This window comes from Tympanuchus pallidicinctus, unplaced genomic scaffold (assembly GCF_026119805.1).
Source record: "Tympanuchus pallidicinctus isolate F22 unplaced genomic scaffold, pur_lepc_1.0 scaffold19, whole genome shotgun sequence".
Classification (NCBI taxonomy): Eukaryota; Metazoa; Chordata; class Aves; order Galliformes; family Phasianidae; genus Tympanuchus; species Tympanuchus pallidicinctus.
Window position 1 is genome coordinate 8,808,986 of NW_026294710.1, and position 20,446 is coordinate 8,829,431.

The window sequence follows — 20,446 nt, forward strand, 5'->3', positions numbered from 1 at the left end:
TCAAGAAAGGATGAATTTAGTATTTAATAGGGAAATAGTGCACATTCAGTAAGAACTGTGATCTTTGAGCTATCCTTCAATTTTACTTTACACTTCCTTTCATTAAAGCAATAGCAACCTAAACATTTGTCCGTTAGCCAAGGAAGAACCTGAGACAAATTCAGGGGAAAAAGAGAGAGAGAGAGAGAGAGAGGGAAAGAGATGTGAATGGCACCGAGAAAAATGCTCTTCTCTGACTATATGAGTTTCACCCTGAAGCTCTCTGAAAGAAAACCAGTACTGAACACATCTATGACTTCCAGTAGTTACCAAGTTAATGTTTTTTCTCTGGAAAGAATTGCAAAAAGGACAAATTTACTCTGACCATACTGGGATGCAATAAATCACAGCAAGGAATTACCCAAAGTCATTTTTAAACAGCAGTAGTTTTGTCAAGGCCAAACTAGAGTTCATGAGGAAAAAATACTGCTCAGAAACTAAAACCTATAATTTGGGAACAAATTTTCCTTCATTTCTCCTTTAATTTACCCTTCTCTACTTCTGTGAATTCATACTTCAAAGACAAAAAAGCAATTTCTTCAGGATAGCATTAAATCTAATGAATATAAAATCTCCTTCCTTCCTTCTAAAGTCACACCCATAAACAAAAAACAAAAAACAAACAAACAAAAAAAATCCAGATATTGGAAAATTAGTTTTTTCTTTGATCTGTATCAATTTGATCCCTACAGGAAACGATATAAATGCTTTGCGTGATACATAAATAGGTAAACTATGAACAATTGACAACTTAGTCCTTCCAACTATATCCTATCCAACTATACCAAGCTATTACTTTACAATAACTGACTGTACTAAAAACGTATATGCAAAAGCCTAAGTGAACACAAGCTGTAGGCTCAACTCCTGAATAGATTCTGAGCCATAAATGAGATATTATGCCAGCAAATGTTCAAGAACTGGAGCTGCTGCAGATAGAATTTGTTTGAGGAGAAAATTACGTTAGAAAGCTCCACATCACTTTGAAAGGCACTGGTGTATTATACTTAGCTTTCACCAAGCCCAGCTCACTTCTTCTATGAGAAGGAGCTGTAGGTTTGTTTTATTTTTTATTTTTATGTTGTGTGAATTCTATACAAAACAGTTCCACGCAGTGGCAATATTAAAGCAGCATACAACCTACAAGATGCCTCGTTCCCTCTTCTCCCAAGTGGTAAGAAATGCATTGGTAGGAAATCATGAACGCAATAAAGATTATGGACAAGGTCTGTGAGTGAGAAGACTGCAAAATAATAATTTCTTCCAGGCTTATTACTTGGAACAGGCAGTAGAATGGACAAGTGCAGTGGCACTGTTTGTCTACTAGCAGATCAGAAGTCACATTTCTTCTTATAGAAGTTAATAAGAAGAGTAAATCCTGTCCTTACCTGCACTGGTGGTCCATCACTATGGATTTGTTGCTCACCTTATCTCTTACTACTCCCAGAAGACATGCACTTTCTCCTTTTCCACTGGCTGTATGCATGTCCTGAGTCTATGAAGGGATTTCAGTGTCATGCTGGAGACAGTCAGAAAATGCTCATGGTGACAAAGTTTGGTGATAGAAGAGTTGGAAATCTGACTGTGAATGCTCTCCAAAGGAACAAGACTGAATAAAGAGATGAACTTCTCTTTGGCACACCCCAAGGGCCAGCGGTAAATTGACCTGATAAACGACTATCAGATGAATTTAGCTGCAAGCTTTCTAGATCTAGGCAGAACTGTGTATTTAATTTTCAGATTCCCTCTTCTGATCTTTGTTTACAATAACATATGAAAAGAATTATTTTTGCTTTTTGCCTCCATGTTCTTCTATTTTCCCTAAGGCAACAACAGTAATAAAATGAGTTAAAGGGAAAAGTGCTCATTCGTTGCCAACTTAATTATTCCAAAGTATCATGAGATATGAGGAACACTTGCTAAGTTACACATCATATTATTTTACTTTTTCTTTCCTTTTTCAATCAAGTTGTTGCACATTGATGGCTTTAGAACTGTTTGTTTTCCTAAGATTTAGGGAATATCTGAAAACCTTTAAAGAATGAAAAAACTTAGGTGATACATGAACATTTTGACTTGAGTATTATCTTTATGAAAGAAATGGTGAACTAAATTACAGTCACGTGATTCTACGTACATTAATCATAAACTCGATGATTATACCACACTAAAATGCAAAGATCCATACACAGAATATAGATATACTGTATGCCCTGTAAAGAGTCTACTACATCTTCTTTAATAGGAAAATGGTTCTGATCTGAAGGTCTTCTAAAATACCACCTAGAAAGCTTACAATAATAATAGCTGATCACAGCTGAATTAATCTAACAGTTAACTAGCTGAAGTCCAATGACAATTAAACAGCTCAAGTAGATATCAGCCTTGTACAAATTATAATGTAGTCAGTGTTAATACACACAACTGTGCTGACACAGCTTAGCTATTGCATTCAGTGACATCGAAGTCTAACTCCCAGTACAAATATAGCTGTTCATTTGAGAGAATGCATGAAGAATCTTGCTAGTGCAAAGTAAAATAGCTTGGTACTGTTTGTATCTCATTGTATACCAACATCCAATTCTCATTAGAAAAATCATACTGAACGCAAAGTCTCTGTCATCTAGTTTGTCCTATATGACTTCCTCAAAGTATCCATTGAAATTTAAAGATTTATGTATGGAACCATTTCAACAATTTAATTTTGGCTGGGATATATAAGAATGGTTAATAAATTAGACAGACAAATCACACTTGAAAATAACATCCTAATGTGCACTTCAGATACACATCTTCAAGGTTTTCAAGTTGTAGTAAATCTATTATACCCTTTAATAGGGATTCTTCTAATTATTTGTGTACCTTGTGAACTACTGTTTTGGTTCCTTAGTCAAGCCTGGTGCAGAAATGTATTAACAGCATATTTAAATTTTAAATTTATAGTAAATCAGCAGTGTAAGGATTAGATGAGTTTTCCAGTCAACAAATTACCCTATCTCAACCTGCAAAACTATCTAGTCTTTCCGCTAACTTTTGTAAATCATTCAATCTTTGCTTTATTGGATTATTATATTATATCATGATATCAGAACGGAATTGCAATTGTCTTTTTTTGTTTGTTTGTTTGTTTGTTTTCTCAGTTACCTGTTATTTAACCCATATGTAATACAGGGGCTGCCATGTGTTCTTGCTGGGTCACAGGTGCCTGTTAGATCTTGACAAAAAAATATTGAGGCTCACTAAGGAGGGATGTGACTATGAGCATGTCCACACTCATAAGTTTCAACATAAAAGCTGAGCTGAGAAATATCCTGTAGACACCTTGTCTTCTTTAATCAGTACCAATGTCTAGTCAGGAATCACTGGAAATAGTTACAGGACTTACAAAAACTAGAATAGGTGAGTAGATCAAATGAGAGACTGAGTTCCAGAGCAGCGAGAAATCCTCAAAGAACTGTTCATTTAGTTGGATTACATAAGCAAACATGATACTTGCTATTTAGAGCTTTTAATTTCTCATAAGCGATATTACTTTTCTGCTTTTGTTATTTTTAATTTATAATTTGTGAAAAGTTAAGAGTTAACTTCTATCAGAGAAGTCCTGCTATATTGCATATCTGGGGTAAATCTTTCAGCCTTCCTTCTCCTTTATTCACAGGGAAAGAAATTCAAAGCATATTTTAAAAATATTTGTCAATACAGTGAGCAAAGCTTAACTAATTAACATACACTCATCCCTTTAATAAATAGCAGCTAAGAAATAAGAATGAGGAAGACTTCTTGAGGAACAGAGTTCAGGAGCACGAGAGCAGTTCAAGAAGGCCACCCTCCTTGAATCCCAAGCCAGCTGCCTGTACTGCAAGTCTGCTGCACCCAGATCAACGTGACCGACAGTGTCAGTGCAAGGAATCCCTCTGAAGGAGTAAAAATGATGGTAAATTACCTCTTATAATTATGAGAGGAAATCTCTGAGGTCAGTGCCGGGGTTAGGAGCAGGGCAGAGACAAGGTTGTACTTGCACTGCAGCTGCTGCAGTGCACCTGGCCCATTAGTGAGGACTTGCATTTTCAGCACTCAATTCCCCTGGAGATCAATAATTTAAAAAGTTTTTTTTAAGTATCTCAACGCAAAAGTACAGACTGTCATTTGAAAAGTTTTGAACCATCACAAGTGAGGAGTATCTAATATCTTAGCAGTGGTACATTGCTGAAAGCAATGTTAAATCAAGCATCTTTCATAGGGCACTTTATTTGTCCTCTATTTCTCTTGTTCTCACTAATGAGAGACTGTTGAGTTATTTTTATGGCCCTTATATTTCACACTCCCAAGGCACTGACAATGGTTTTAAGGAATAAATGAAGAAGGAATAATAAGTTCCGTAAATGGTCTTTATCTCTAATAACAGCTAAAGAAGTTATTTTAAATTCTTTATTAGCAGTATATTGTATTATAGCAATAAAAGGAAGCTGTAAATATTCTAAGATGATGACCTGAGCAGACCAAAATATATGTAGGTCACTCCATAAGTAATGCCGCTTATCTATTTCCATGGAAACTACAACAGATACAAAGAGCACAGTAACACTACTTGATAGAGCAAATTCTCAGCTACAAAACACTTTTTTTCAACATAGCCACCACCATTAGCTATGCATTTTCACTAGCAATGAATAAGAGACTGCATGCCACATTTTGTAAAAACCTGTACCATCAGAGATAGCCCACTCTTTCACAGATGCTAGGAAAATGTTGCCCACACATTGTCCATTTTTCATCAGCCTAAACAGATGGCAATCAGAAGGCACAAAAACTGGACAGTACGGAATGTGTGGTAGGACAGTTCTGCCATGACTGACCATGTGATCCACAGTCCTCAAACAGGCAAGGAGCCTAGTCTCAACCTGTTGCAAGTGAAAGGTTCTCTTCTCTGGACTGACTCTAGATGTTTGAGTATATTAGTGGTCAGAGTTGATGGTTGTTTCAGGTTCCAGGAAATCCAGAAAAATCATCCTTTTCCCATTCAAAAAAATAGTGCACATCACTTCAGATACTGAGGGCTGCATCTTAAACTTTTTCTTGGATGGGGAATTCACATATCACCGCTCCATGGACTGTGATTTTGACACAGTCCTGTGGTGGTGGCACCACACTTCTTCATCAGTAATGGTGCAACCCAAACTGTCACCTTCAGCCTCATGTTGGCTCAATATGTCCTGATGGACTTGCCTACAGTTTTCTTTCTGTTTCCTTGTGTGCATTCATTGGACTTACCTGGTGCAAACTTTGTGATATTCCAACATTGCCACCATACACTTTCCAATACACTGAAGCCAGTATTCAACTTCATATTCAACTTCCGTGGTTGTTATGTGCCAATTCACATGGATGGGTTGATCAAGACACCTTTTATTTAGTGATGTGAGAGCATAACCATCCGGAACGTGGTTTCTCTTTCTTTCACTGTTGCCACTGAAGAAATGCACTGCTCATTGCCTCACTGTGCCAATATCTACTGTTTGGGCTCCACAAATCTTCAGCAAGAGTCCATGACTGTCAATGAGTGCAATTTTTTCTGCATAGAGGAATTACATTACACACCTTTTCTTCATATGCACTTTCATGTCAAGCACCATTCTGTCAGACTATGCTTCTGCTACCATCTGTCATAGGGCAACAAAATGTAATGGAATATTGGCAGAAAACATCTACTGCCACACTACCAATGTAAGACTCTGACATTGTGGGTCAACATAATAAAATAGGAGGCATTACTTTTGGAGCATGCCTAATGTATTCCATTTTTGTATGAAAACTGGGCCCACACTAAATATGACTTATTCATCCTACCTCTATTTCTAGATAAGTCTGAAAATAAATAAAAAATAATAATAGCGAAAAAATACCACATCATCCGTAACAACTCAAGTCTGTAAAAAATATTTTCCAAAATGAATTATCTGGTTCTTCCAATAGTTTTCTGTACTACCATGCTACTATTAGGTCACATTTTTTCTTCAGTGCTGTGCTCATGTTTTTCATTATCCTCTTCCATCAACTCGTGAGCGTGCTGCTTCTGATGCATAGGTTCATAGCAGGCAGATAATGTGCCAGGTCATACACAGCATTGTAGTAAGGTATTGGCTACCACTTTTGCTCATCATTAGTGGATGCAGCTGCCTTAATACCATATGATGCAAAAGAATAAAGATGGATAAATTAATTACAGTATAAATGGACCTCCCAATCTTACAGGAGTAGGAGAATGGGAACCTGAATTTCCCAGCTCACTCCATTTGTAAAATCTTTTTGTTATAAATGACATTTTATTATAAATGAAGATGGAGATGGATTAGAATCAGTCTAGTGCAATGCACTGAACTTACTGTGCTGTTCTGAATTTCTACAAATAAGTATTAAAAGTTAAAGTAATATGCTTACATTCTCAGTGCTGAATCTCTTGTTACTTTTCTAGATTTCACCAAAATCTATAAAAAAATCTACTTCATGTAAAAAATGATAAAATTATGTCTATTGTGACCTAGGAAATTATTCAGATGGAGCTCTCTAGAGGCATATGGTTGGCATTATGAATATTTTACAGAATCATCCCTGAAAATCAGGCCAATAGCATATACACACAAGGCCAACTTCTACTCTCAGTTGTTGGCAATCACGATTTCCCATTTGAGTATGCTATGCAAGTATTTATTTGGATTATTTTCTCCCATTTTCCTTTCTTCAGCCCTGTCTTCCCATTTCCCATACACTTCTTATAAAGGCAACAGTTATTCTCAATGTAGAATGAGTATTATTTAGAGGATACTGGCTATTTCTATCCTACCTCATAAAACACGGGGAATAAGACATACAGAGGAATGTGGGAAAATGTACAGAAAATTGGCTCTAGTGTAACAGTGTCTATCCTGGGGTACCAAATACAGAATATTAAAACCATTTTGATTTGATCGTGATCTTGCTAAGTACACAAAGCCAAAAAAAAAAAAAAAAAAAAAAAAGAGGAAGAAGTGCTTGGGAATCATTGCGGGTCTGAAACCTTCAGGAATGCAAAAATAAAGCAGAACGTCAGTAACCCGAGGTCAGAAGAACATTATGCAAGGGTAAATATTTTTCATGGTGATGTCTCCTTTCCCTTCTTTTTCTTGAGAATAAACTTTTGCTTTTCCTAACAAAACTTATTTTTCATTTCTATGATTTCCACTTAAAAACTTTGCCTCAGGTCATAAAGGTAAAATTTAATTGTATAGAATTAAGAAGTTTGAAGTAGCCCAGATATGCGGCCTTATAGTTTAAGAATTAACACAATAAAGTCTAATAAAATATTTAGAATGTTTCATTAAAAAAAAAAAAAAAAGGATAAAAAGATTTGTACTTACCAAAATATCTTTTCCAGCCCACTTGCACTCATCCCTTCGGGAATGAGATACAGGCCAAGTAATCTAAAGACATAGAGCAAAAAATCACATTATTTCATGCTTCAGTTACCACAAACTGCAGACCAAGTGTTACAAAGTGTCTTCACTCATTTTGTCTTCTGCTCATTCTTATTTCTTCTTCCTTGACAACATTTGACAACAAAGAATTGAAATGATAGGAGCAAAATAGAGATGATAAGAATCACAGTAAAAACAATCTTGAAATATAATCTATATTATGACCTCAGCAGAAAATCTTGAATACGAATGGAGAGTTGAATGTATTTAGTATTCTTCTGCTTTTGTATCTGACATAATGAAATGGAGACTCAGAGCCAAAAATTTCAGATACTTCCTAGAAGTAAATCTGATCTATGTGAAAAAATACAATCTAAGATTAAAGTTACAGCATTGTAAATGAGGCATCGGCCTCTTCAGTATCACTACTAGTTGAGTATTTATCTAGATTTAGTTAATTAAATAATAAAAAAGAAGCTGTGATATTTGAAAAGTATCACACCATTGAAGCAGAAATGTTTATTCTGTTCCAATTGAGCTACTCAAATACGCAAAAACTTAAACATAGGTTTACTGTAATGTTTGCTTTGCAGAAAATGGAGAAAATGGAGACCATCACAGTCAATTATTCATGGTTTTTGTTTATTATTATTATTATTATTATTATGTGTTTTGTTGTTTTGTTTATTTGATTTGTTTTGTTTTGAAAAGCTTTTAGGAATTACATATAGAATAAAACATGATCTTCACATAAAATGCCAGGCTGCTCATTTGGGAGTCTCAGATAATGAATATAAGTGGCAGTAAGTCTGAATTACAACCACGGTGTTCAATAGTGTTTGTCAAAAGAAAGTAAAAAGGAAAGTATTCAAAAAGAAACAAAATAGAAACAGAAAAATAATGAATATAAGTGACAGAAGAAAATGAAGGAGATGTTATATGTGTCATTCAAAAATACAATTTTGAACTGTGTTTTTAAATTTGGAGTTTTCTTAAAATGTAATAAAATCAGTAAACAGAAATTGACTGTCTGAGGTCTGTACAATAATGTTGAAATTGTTGTTGGTGGTGCAGAGTCCGGTTGGAGGCCTGTAAGCAGCGGTGTTCCTCAGGGGTCTGTGCTGGGTCCGGTCTTGTTCAACATCTTCATCAATGACCTTGATGAGGGGATAGTGGCCACCCTCAGCAAGTTTGCTGATGATACGAAGTTGGGAGGATTGGCTGACACGCCTGAAGGCTGTGCTGCCATTCAGCAAGACTTGGACAGGCTGGAGAGCTGGGCAGAAAAAAACCAGATGAGGTTTAACAAAAGCAAGTGTAGAGTCTTGCATCTGGGGAGGAATAATTCCATGCACCAGTACAGGTTGGGGGATGAGCTGCTGGAGGGGAGCCCTGCGGAAAGGGACCTGGGTGTCCTGGTGGATGACAGGTTGGCCATGAGCCAGCAGTGTGCCCTTGTGGCCAAAAAGGCCAATGGCTTACTGGGGTGCATTAAAAAGATCGTGTCCAGCAGGTTGAAGGAGGTGATCCTCCCCCTCTACTCTGCCCTGGTAAGACCTCATCTGGAGTACTGTGTCCAGTTCTGGGCTCCCCAGTACAAAAAAGACAAGGATCTGTTGGAAGGAGTCCAGCGGAGGGCCACGAAGATGGTGAAGGGCCTGGAGCATCTCTCCTATGAGGAAAGGCTGAGTGAACTGGGTCTGTTCAGCCTTGAGAAAAGGAGACTGAGAGGGGACCTGATCCAGGTCTATAAATATCTAAGGTGTGGGGGGCAGAATGGCGAGGCCAGACTGTTTTCAGTGGTGAGTGGAGACAGGACAAGGGGAAACGGCTGGAAACTGCAGCATAGGAAGTTCCGCACAAATATGCGCAAGAACTTCTTTACAGTGAGGTGACGGAGCACTGGAACAGGCTGCCCAGGGAGGTGTTGGAGTCTCCTTCTCTGGAGATGTTCAAGACCTGCCTGGATACCTACCTGTGCGACCTGCTGTAGGGAACCTGCTTTGGCAGGGGGGTTGGACTCGATGATCTCTGGAGGTCCCTTCCAACCCCTACAATTCTGTGATTCTGTGATTCTGTGAAAATTTTATAAGCACATTATCTCTCCAAGGATTCCTTCTACTTCCTGTTTCTATGCCCAGCTTATGAAATATGAAGAGATGCGAAAATTAAAATTTACTAGGTTGAAAAAACATTAACCAAATTTCTCAGATCCCCCAGAAGGACCAGTTCAAGTTCAAGTTTTGGGCAAAGATTCTTATATTAATTAAAGCAGTATTTTAATCTATTAAATGAATGGCTGGCTGTTCTTTTTCCCGATTCTTACACCACGGTATTTTCTCTATTTTGGTTTAAATGTCAGCAAAATTGAACTATTTTTAAGCAATAGAAGGAAGTCGGACAAAAGCACCAGGAGGCCTGCATGGATGAACAAGGACATACTCAAACAGAAAACAGAAACTTGCAGAGGCTGGAAGCAATAACACTGAAAGGAATACTGAGAAATAGTCTAAGCAGTCAAGGATCATGATAGCAAAGCTAAAGCTCTGTCAAAATTAAAACTGAACAGGTATGTCAAGGTCAGAAAGAAAATCTTCTATACGTCCACCAGTAATGAAAGTAAAAATAGGGAAAATGTATGCCTTTTCCAGAAGGAAATAGGAAGCCTGATTATGGGGGATGTGGAAAAAGCTGAGGTACTCAAATTTTTTCTTCAGTCTTCATCAGCAAGTGCTCTATTCACTGTTTAGCTACAAGGTCCCCAACATAAGAAGGACCTGCTAGAGTGAGTAGAGAGGACGGGCTGGAGCACCTCTCCTATGAAGACAGGCTGAGTTAGAATTGTTCAGACTGAAGAAGAGAAAGACTCTGGGAAGACCTGAAGTTGCCTACAAGAAAGCTGGAAAGGGACATTTTACAAGGATAAGAAGTGACAGTACAAGGGGTAACAACTTTAATCAAAAAGAGGGTAGATTTAGATTAGATATAAGGAATAAATTCCTTATTCCTTATAGGCGCCAGAACAGGTTGTCAAAAGAAGTCATGGATGTCCCATCCCTGGAACTGTTCAATGTCTGGTTGGATTGGACTTAATTTTAATATGCTGAAAGATGAAGTTTAATTGCAGTACCAACTTAGTTGTTATTTTGATTGCAGTTTCTTCAGTGTCCCTCCTGACCTCAATAAGCAGACCCCAAAATTCTTTAAGAATTTAGTTTATTCTTAGATCTGAAATCCAAGTTGTCTCTTATTTAAGTTCTATATAATCAACAGCAATTCTTTATATAATACAATAATATTTGTATAGAAATTCAAATAGTGTTCTAAACATATCTTAATAGCAAAGTAAGTAAAATACAACCCCTGCCGTTCTACAGAGTGGTTTTATGCAATGGAAACACCTTGTTTCCTTTAATTACTCCAGATGTTTTGCACATTAAACTATGAATCCCTCAGAGAATTCAAATAAATAGCTAGTTTCCTTTATATCCACTCTAAAGAGAATAGAAAAGAAAATATACAGTTTTCCTTTTATCCTTTCTCCTTAGAGAATACAAATGAATAACCTGTCTTCTCTATGAACAAAAAACACAAGGTATTTATTGCTATCACCTTAGGAAGCTAATAGTGAAACGGGCAAAAGGTCAGGAACACCAAGAAAAAAATCCCCCGGTACTGAAGCAATATATCTCTCATAAAAGAGTACTCCTGAATTTTAAAATGTGCCATCAAAATGCTTAAATATAACAAATCAAACTTCTGTCCCATTATTTACCTTTTTAGCATTTTGTAACATTAAAGTAAATAAGAAAAGGTTTTATTTAGGGCTGCAAGAAAGCATATTCCAGAACATCACTGAACTATTTGTCAGATTTTCTTTTTTTAATACTTAATCTATTTTGCTTAATGAGCAGCAGGAGAAAAGTGCTTTAAAGTGCTGGGCTAAAGATAAGAAATCAACACAGAGGCATGAATAGAATATTTCTATCTGCAAATGAGGAAAAGTGAGGATTTTTTTGTAGACTTTCATAACTGTATGTTTGTTTGGTTTTAAACAAACACAAAGTATATCTTGTTTGTAAATTAGCTGGATTATTCATTTATGACTTAAATTTTCATAGTTTGGGAAAATAAAAATGATTCAACACTTACAGGCTCATAATAATTTCTCTCTTCATAGAGCTGACAAACGTTTGGCTGTTTAGCCGTGGTAGTATTCCTGATATTCAGACACTTACTATGTAAGTCATATAGTCCTATACAAAATTGTAAAACATATAAAACATGTAAGACATATAAAACATGACTAACTGTACCTTTTGATATTCCTTGATGTTAACCAAGTTGAAAGAAAATATGTGGTCTTTTGCTCCAACATACAGCCGACTTCGTTCTTCATCCAAGAGGAAAGTATGGTAACTGGAACTATTAGCTAGTCCATTGAAATTGACTATATTATTGGATTCCAACATTTCTGCAAGATAAAGATAATGTTTTCTATTTTAATCTGGTCAAATAGATTACAGACTTATGTTTTGACTTGTATGGATTTTTTTTTTTTTTCTCTATTTATTGCTATGGAATGAAAATCTGTGAAAGTATTATATACTTGGACCTGTGAATATTATTATCTCAAGTATTCGCACTCAGACTGCTACTGAGATTCAGCTCTACACAAACAAAGGTCATCAGCAAAATCAATTAAAATTGTGTATGCGATTTTAGATAGTCAAAACTCTATCCATGTAACTAATCAACTGTTGGACAAAATTCAGCTTTGTTCAATCAGTGAGATTTACAAGCATGAAGCTGAGGATGATCAGCTGATAAAAACCACATTTAAACATGAAGTCTCAGAATTCTAACATACAGAACTGCTTCACACATCTGTAAGTTGTGAGAAAGAGGATAAGAAAGACTAGCTGATGAGTTAAGAAGACACACGCGATCTTTTTCTGTGTATTACTATCGTCTCAGCTTACTGATACCGGGAGTTGTGTACTTATCCATCACAGGAATAAAATTAGATAAGTTAATGTTACTTCTTTTTAAACTTAAGGATAATTTTCTAGTTTTCATACTCCTCCCAGAACTTGCCAGGAACAGGATTAATTTAAGTGCAAGAATCCACAGAATTCCTCTGAGCTATACACAAGCATTAACAAAGATAAATTCATTTGTCTGAAATTGCTGTAAAATATTTTTCAATACAATAATGCAGAATGTATTAGTATAATCTTTCATGAAAGCACTCTTTCTTCAGTCCTGTCTACCTACATTCATATTGGGACCAAAGCCAACTTTATCATTTCAAATCATGTACTAGTAAGATACTGATAAGAAACTTTCCCCATGATGAGAAATCCTGCATGGTTCAAGCTCTGGCCTTGTGATACACAGAACCAAGTACAGTTTTAGGCGCAGAAGCAGTTGCATCGATGCCAAAACAACTCCTCACACAACACCCATGGGGACAGATGAGAGAGGGGTCAGACACATTTGAATCCAAGGGCTTGGAGCACACTCCAAGAGAGGACATGGTCAGACCTCTAGGCAGCTAGCATATGCGTCATGACCAAGATCTGCCAAGGCAAAGACGTCTGTCTTTCCACTTAAGAGCAGCAGTTAAACTTAAGGCAGAAGCAGCTAGCTTCTGCCTAGTGGTGCAGCTATCTGCTATGACTTCTCAGTTTTCAACAAGCTCACTTCAATTTTCCACAACTGATTCAATTAATTAGTGAGTAAATGAGAATATACCCTATGCAGATAAAAATGAAGGTGAAGCTGCTGTTATAAAAGAAGCTTCTGATTAATATTTTTTTGTAATTGTTATTCTTTTTCCCCTTCTTTTACTGTAACCAGGACAACAAAGCTGTTGGTTGAAGATTCTTTCACAGAATTTCACCATCTCCAACTCAGTAGTCCCAGAGATGTTAAATCTATTTTTTACATTTGCATATACCAGGTGGATTTTGAAGCAGATATTCTATAAAGGCTAATGTGGAGAAAATTAGTAGGCAACACATTCGATGAACATAACCGTAAGAAAGTTCATTCTTCAGCCCAATTTGCCCCACTATTCTTTGCACTTATTTGAAAAAACCTCCCCCTAGAATCAAATAGTTCACTGATGTTAAAGTACAGCAACATATCAGATCACACACTAAATTTTGTTCCTCATTCTCTTAGTTTTTAGCTGGCTAAATATAACTATACATTTTCACTCTATAAAATTCGTACTGCTTGAGACTTTTTTTTTTTTTTTTTTTTTTGAGGTAACAAGAAGAAATCAAATAATCCCAAGCATTCTTGTCAAAATAATTCTTCTGGCTTCCTGCCAAGTTTTAGAATTTGACTGTATTGTCCTCCAGTTCACTGATTTGCATTTTGGTAGACTTTACTAATTCTTTTTACATTGTAATGACTGATTCAGATGTTGAATGTCGACTTACTGAATAGCATGTGACGCAGATGATTGACTGCCTAACTTGTCTTAGAACTCTCTTGGCTAGAAATGCTTTGCTGTCATCTGTATCTGATCTTTTTTTTTTATATAATATAGCTGTCAGAAGCCTTTGTAATTTTTTCATCTCTCTTAGTTTGAACTCATAGAGGTATGATTCTGCCTTTTGTGGCAGATTAAAAAAAAATAATAATACTTTCCTTAACAGTAGGACATTTCTCCTGGAAATTGTAAATCGACAGGGCATATAGTTGTTTCCCAATTTTCAATGAAAAAAAGAAAAAAAAGTTAGATCTTATCATATACAAGGCAGTATAGTTTAAATAATGTTAAATCAAGTTTCTCCTTCTCAGGAATCAAACAGAGAATATGTTAAGGAGAAAAATGACATTTGGGTGCTGTTGATTCTCATTCACTGATAATTTAATTATAATATAGTTACAGCAAAACTGAAAGATGAAAGCCTAAATAATGTATGTATTTCCTCTACTGTTTATTCTAAAGTACATGCATTTCTTCAGTGATTAATATAGCTTTATATGACATTCTAGAAAGTACTCTTGAAGAGCAAAGCAATGACATTTGCACAATCAATACAAATCAAGTATTCAATTTCCTCAGATTAATTAGTTTCAAAGTGTTTACCATCTAGTGTCTTTTCAGTAACCAACCAGAGACTATTGCTGAGACAATGACAGAAACAGCAGTGACAGGGCACATTCCCAGAAGGTCACTGATATCCATCAATTCTGTTAAGTGTCGATCAGTCATGTTGGCAACATACATGTCTGATCAGTGCTAAAATAAACCAAGATTTACAACAAAGATTGCATTGCAATGACAAGAAGAAAATGATGAATGCCCTCAATAAGTCAATGAAACTAATACTGTCTACTATGCATACTCTAATTCTTTTCCATTTTTCTTGTTCATTTTGAAGTTTGGCAAATCTATGACTTGCGCAGATAAACAATGATTGCCTGTATTAAAAGCCCTTTAGTCATTTTTGAAATTCTTTTATGCTTTTTCCAGTTATTTTTACTGCAAAGTTTATAACATTGTCCCACCAACTGCTGCAGTAAAGAACCATTAATTCAATGATTGCTCAGAGAGCATCTTCTTACTCCTTTTTGACACATCCTCAACTACCATCATTTTTGTTGCTTTGAATTTTTCCCTATAAAGCTAACAACGGCACATTATGACTTTACTATCATCTATGAAATGATATAAGAAGTAAATTTAAAATGAGTGATGATATTCTGAATGTAATAAAGACTTCACTGCTTTTGTTATTAGTACTTGATACCCACATTTATTAGGAGTGTTGCAGGTGACCCAAACTAACAGCTTGAAAAGCACCATCTGTTAAAAAAAACCCATTGTATTATAACAAAAATTCAGTTGTGATGATCACTGAAACTAACTGGAGTTTGAGTTTCTCAAGATTTGTGGGACAGCTTTTGATACTGAGCACTTCACTTTAACAACCTAAAATTCACAATCCTGACTTGCTTTGCTTGTTCCTTCTTCCATTCTCTTTTCTCTACTAGTTTCCAAGCTTTATGGTATTTGACCTTATTTCTGTGTGTCTCACTGTAGTCTTAGTATGGTCTTTCTTTTCTAACTGACATTTCTGTTGATCCAGTGCGACTTGTGTCAGAACATTTACTTTGCGAGATCAACCTCACAAATTTACACAAGAAAACCAGTCCTTCAATTTTTCCTTCCTTTTAATACATGATTGTTTAATTTGCTAATGGAACTGCAATTTAATAGTATGTATATACAAAAATGATCAAATTCCTAAAGTGAAATCAATGGAAATACGCATGCAGAAGGAATGTAGATTTGGTTTGTTTTTATGACAATTTTGTCATTAAGGAATAAGCCAGAAAACCACAACTATAGATAATATGAATACAGTCAGGCAGATCCTGATGTTTGTTTTATCCACGGTTGGTATTTCACTGTAAACCTTGGTTTATGCCTGTGTTCCTTCAGTGGAGTTTGCCAAATGAAGAGCAAAACAAAATAAACACTCTTATTTTTTAAATTTATCTACGACCAGGCAAGTATCTTTTTAGTGTGCAGATTTTTTCTGTGTTTCAATGAGAAATGAGAAAATTCATGAGCTTTGGTTTGTGATCCCCTTACAGTCTTCAGAAGAACATGTCAGTAAGGATTTCTGTTGACAAGAATCAAAAATCAAAAACTCATATCCATTGCTATAAAAATCCAAGTTTCTTCACAAGGATTCAGATCTGGCCCTGGCCTATTACTGGCGACTCTGCAGTGACTGGATTACACAGTCAGTAGTGCTTGTCATAACATGCTTGAGAATCAAATGAGTGGGTTGTTGGTTGCACAAAATTCTCAACCTTCATTCCTTTGCCTGGAATGATAAGATCTCATTGTATATCTCCTAGCAGTAGATAAAAGATGAGTCAATGCGTATTATGCCATCAAACAGGGATTTTGCTGAATTGTGAGCAGTGCCTCCCACAATGTCATGCTAGAACATTTCCTTCTTCTCTCGCCAGGCTTTTACCTTGGCTACCGAATATCAGGTGGCTGCATGTTTGCACATGCATTTGTTGCTTACACATGCATATTTGCCTCTACTTTATAACAGTTCGTATATCTGTTTAAATAGTCCCAGATATAAATTAGTCATTACTCTCTGAGTGATTATTTGCTGATTTCTAAGATACCAATTCTACTGTGCAAAGAAAGGAGTGGATAGTCTAAATTCTAACCTCTTCTATAGCCTCCTCCTGCTATAGCCAGCAGAGACTGCTTGGCAAAACCAGGGATAGAACAGGAAAAAGGTACAAGATTTGTTGTATTATTTCCCCATCCCAACCAGACAACAGCTGTGGTGCACACAGAGAGGTTTCGCTGATGTATTCCTATATTGCAAACACTGACAGGAACTGACTTGGGTGCTTGTGAAGTATCTGAAGACAGATGAGCTTGTCTGCATTCCAAGTCTGATCCTGAGTGACACACACATCCAATATGTTTGTTTGTTTGTTGTTGTTTTGGTGGGGTGGGAGGTTGAGGAGGCAAGATTTGGTTTATTTTTTTTACCTATACCTCCTCAGATATCACTGGGAATTTAGGATTAGGCCCTTAGCAAGTAAAGTTCTGTTTTCGTATATCTTTAACTCATCAAACAATCAGCAAAAGATTAAAAAAAGAAAAAAAAAAGAAAAAAAAAGAAGAAAAAAAAACCCCACAAAAAAAAAACACACACAAAAAAAACACAACACCAAAACACCCAAACCTCAAAAATGTATAATTTCCCATAATTTTACAATTATGTTACTTGAGATTATCAAAAAGTAATCATTTTTATCTGAATTGAAACAAAACACAGATGCATGAGCTCACACAGTGAAACAGGCCATTTTTAGTAATGTAAAAAGAAAAATTTTGCAATCAGTACCTTCGATTTTTTTTGTGTAGTATGGGCCCAATAAACTTGAAACTACACAGCATATGTTGTTAATGGCAATTCTTTGTTATTGTAGTTTGAATGAGATAAATTGCAGGCAGAAAAGGGAGGGTTATCTTATCGGTAATCAAAATACAATTGGAACAGAGCCTGTCACAGCTGTTCAATCTATCTTAGCTTTCATCCTCTTCATCTACCTTATCATAACAGTTGCCAATCACCTGATTTCACTGAACTCTACTGAAAGGAGTAGAAGAAAAACAGAATCATTATTTTTGTTGTAATACTTTTGTTTCTGAACATGTAGTTGGAAACATAGTTCAGGGAACTGAGCATCGTTCTGGGAACTATGTTTTCATTACAATTTATCAATTGAAAGTAGCTAGGACAAGATATACAGTTTTTAGTGTGCTCATGATGCAATCCAAGAATTTTAAATGAAACACTCCTGCTTACCTTCCACTAAAGCAAAGAAAACCTGAGAGCCATGAGTACAGTTTGATTAAAACCAGATACTTGAAAAGAGGAATGTTGCACCAATGTTTTGTTTCAGTTGCACCGGCATAAGCATGGACTCCTTTGACTTCAAAATATGGATGCATATGTTTTTTATACTGTAAAACTGAGAGTAGATTTTAGTTCATTAATGTCATCACTATTTAGCTACATGACAGCCCTTAAAGTGTTCTTGATTTGAATAATTGAAGGAGTCACATGACATTTTTAAGACATGAAACATCTAGATTTCAAAAGCTAACCTGTTTGCCTTTTATTAGTTCCACATTTTTTTTTGTCTCTGAAAATGAATCCATATTATCTCCATTGCTCAGAGTTGTTTTCTTATAAAACACAAGAAATATTAACCTCTGAACTAAACAATGATATTTGTAAAGTTATTTGTAATATATTATGAACTTGATTTTATGCTCAAGGTTTTGGTATATATTTAACTGTGAACTTCATAAGCAGTTAAGCACTACATTATAAAATCGGAAATAAAAATATTATCTATACCTTTTCTTTTTTTCATGTAGAATCTGATTTAACTAGATTTCTGCCTAAGGGAAAACTTGTCTAGCTTAAGGTGTGGCTAGGTAACATCTCCAGTACCTCCCATTTGTGTCCTAATGAGCCCCTAGGTATCAAGGGTGACTTCTGTAACCCTTAAGGTTTTCTAAAATATGGCAAAATAATACAGTAAAATAATGAGCTAATGAAAATTGCTTACAAACATTTCTTATCTTGTGGATAAGGAATTGTCTGGATGGCCACATTCAGGGAATTACAGTCAATGTCTCTATGTCCAGGTGGGGATCAAAGATGAGTAGTGTCTCTTCGGTCCATATTGAGTCTGGTACTGTTTAATACCTTCATTAATGACACAGACAGTGTACTCTCAGCAAGTTTGCAGATGACATCAAGCTGACAAAACAGAAGTTCCAGAGAGATCTCAGTAGGTTTGAGAGGTGAGCCTCCATGACTCTCATGCAGTTTGACGAGGCCAAGTATAAGATGCTGCACCTAGGTCAGGGCAATCCCATACATTAGTACAGAATAGGAGATGAGTAGACTTGGAGTAGCCCTTCAGAGAAGGAGTTGAGGATATCAGTGGATGAAAAATTGGACAAGAGCCAGCGCAGTGCACTTGCAGCTCAGAAATCCAAATATGTTCTGGGCTGCAACAAAAGAAGCATGACCAACAGGTTGAGGGAGGTGATTCTCCCATTCTGCTCAGCTCTTGTGAAGCCCCATCTGGACTACTGTGTCCAGGCTTGTAGCCCTGAAGCACAAGAAAGATATAGATCTTCTGGAGTAGGTCCAGAGGAGGCCCATGAAGATGGTCAGAGGGCTGGAGCACCTCCCCTATGAAGAAAGGCTGAGAAATTGGGCTTGTTCAGACTGGAGAAGAGAAGGCTTGGGAAAGAACTTATTATACAGCCTTTCAGTACTTTGGAAGAATCTTATGAGGAAGACAAAGATAGACTTTTTTTAAGAGCATGTGGTGAAACTATAAGGAATAATGGTTTTAAACTTTAGATATACATAAGGAAGAAAATCTTTACTATGAGGGTGGTGTGGTACTGGAATAGTTTCCCCAGAGAAAATGTGGATGTCTCATCCCTAGAAGTGCTCAAGACCAGGTCAAAAGTGACTTGGACAGTCCCCATGAGGGGAACTGAATTACATGATCTTTTAAAGTCCCTTTCAACCCAAATTTAGAGCAACATGGTCTAACAGGAGGTGACCCTGCCTATAATGGGGTGTTGGAACTAAATGATCTTAAAGTTCTCTTTCAACCCAAACCATTCCATGATTCTGTGGTTCTATGTTTCTATGATTCAACTCAAATAGTAGAAACACTTTAGGAACACTAGCCCAGCACTATATCTTGAGTAACGTATCTTGAATGTGCTTGGTTAAAGTGACACTGTATAACCTTAAATTGCATCATCAGCTGGTGCTGATAAGTGACCAGCTAAATCCCATTCATTAAGTATCTCAAATCTAGTTATTAGTTCACCACTTCTCAGCCATTTGTATGATACTGCTGGTATCAACAAGATATGCTTCAACAAGCAGAACTGGTACTGGTTATCAAGAAAGTGAAATGGTTTAGTTGTTTCTTTGATTACTTTATTATAAACAATTCATTATTGTCTCAATAAATATCATGAATATTAGTTATGAACACCTTTTCAATAACTAACAGCATAGAGAGACTGTTGTTTTCCTGTAGCAAAAGCACATAGGAACGAGACTGGAAGACTGCCATATCTTCTACTGTCTATGGCCTGTATGTAAGTTGGGTCCAACCATTGTACAGAGCACAGATTTTGCTCACTGACTGTTCCCTGTAAAAAAGAAAGATGGAGATTACCAGTTCATGGACTTGCTTTTTGTTTTCTGTTTTTCTTTTTTTTCCCCAGAGAAAAAAGCAAAGCAATAAAGGAACAGTTTCTATTTACTCAAAATATTGATTATAATGCAATGTAAATACACCTGAGTTAGCTTTAAACTCACTTGTGTGCCTGT

At 36.2% G+C, this 20,446-nt stretch overlaps 1 protein-coding gene across 1 annotated transcript in view; it reads right to left on the reverse strand.

Annotated features, from left to right (window-relative positions):
* The window catches only part of SEMA3A (semaphorin 3A), a 168,601-nt gene that overhangs the window by 108,872 nt on the left and 39,283 nt on the right, over nucleotides 1-20,446 (reverse strand). Inside the window, exons 2-3 of the mRNA XM_052681030.1 lie at nucleotides 11,807-11,964; nucleotides 7,434-7,496 (exon numbers count right to left, since the gene is read on the reverse strand). Coding sequence (XP_052536990.1) covers nucleotides 7,434-7,496; nucleotides 11,807-11,964 — 221 coding nt within the window. The remainder of the gene's footprint in view (nucleotides 1-7,433; nucleotides 7,497-11,806; nucleotides 11,965-20,446) is intronic.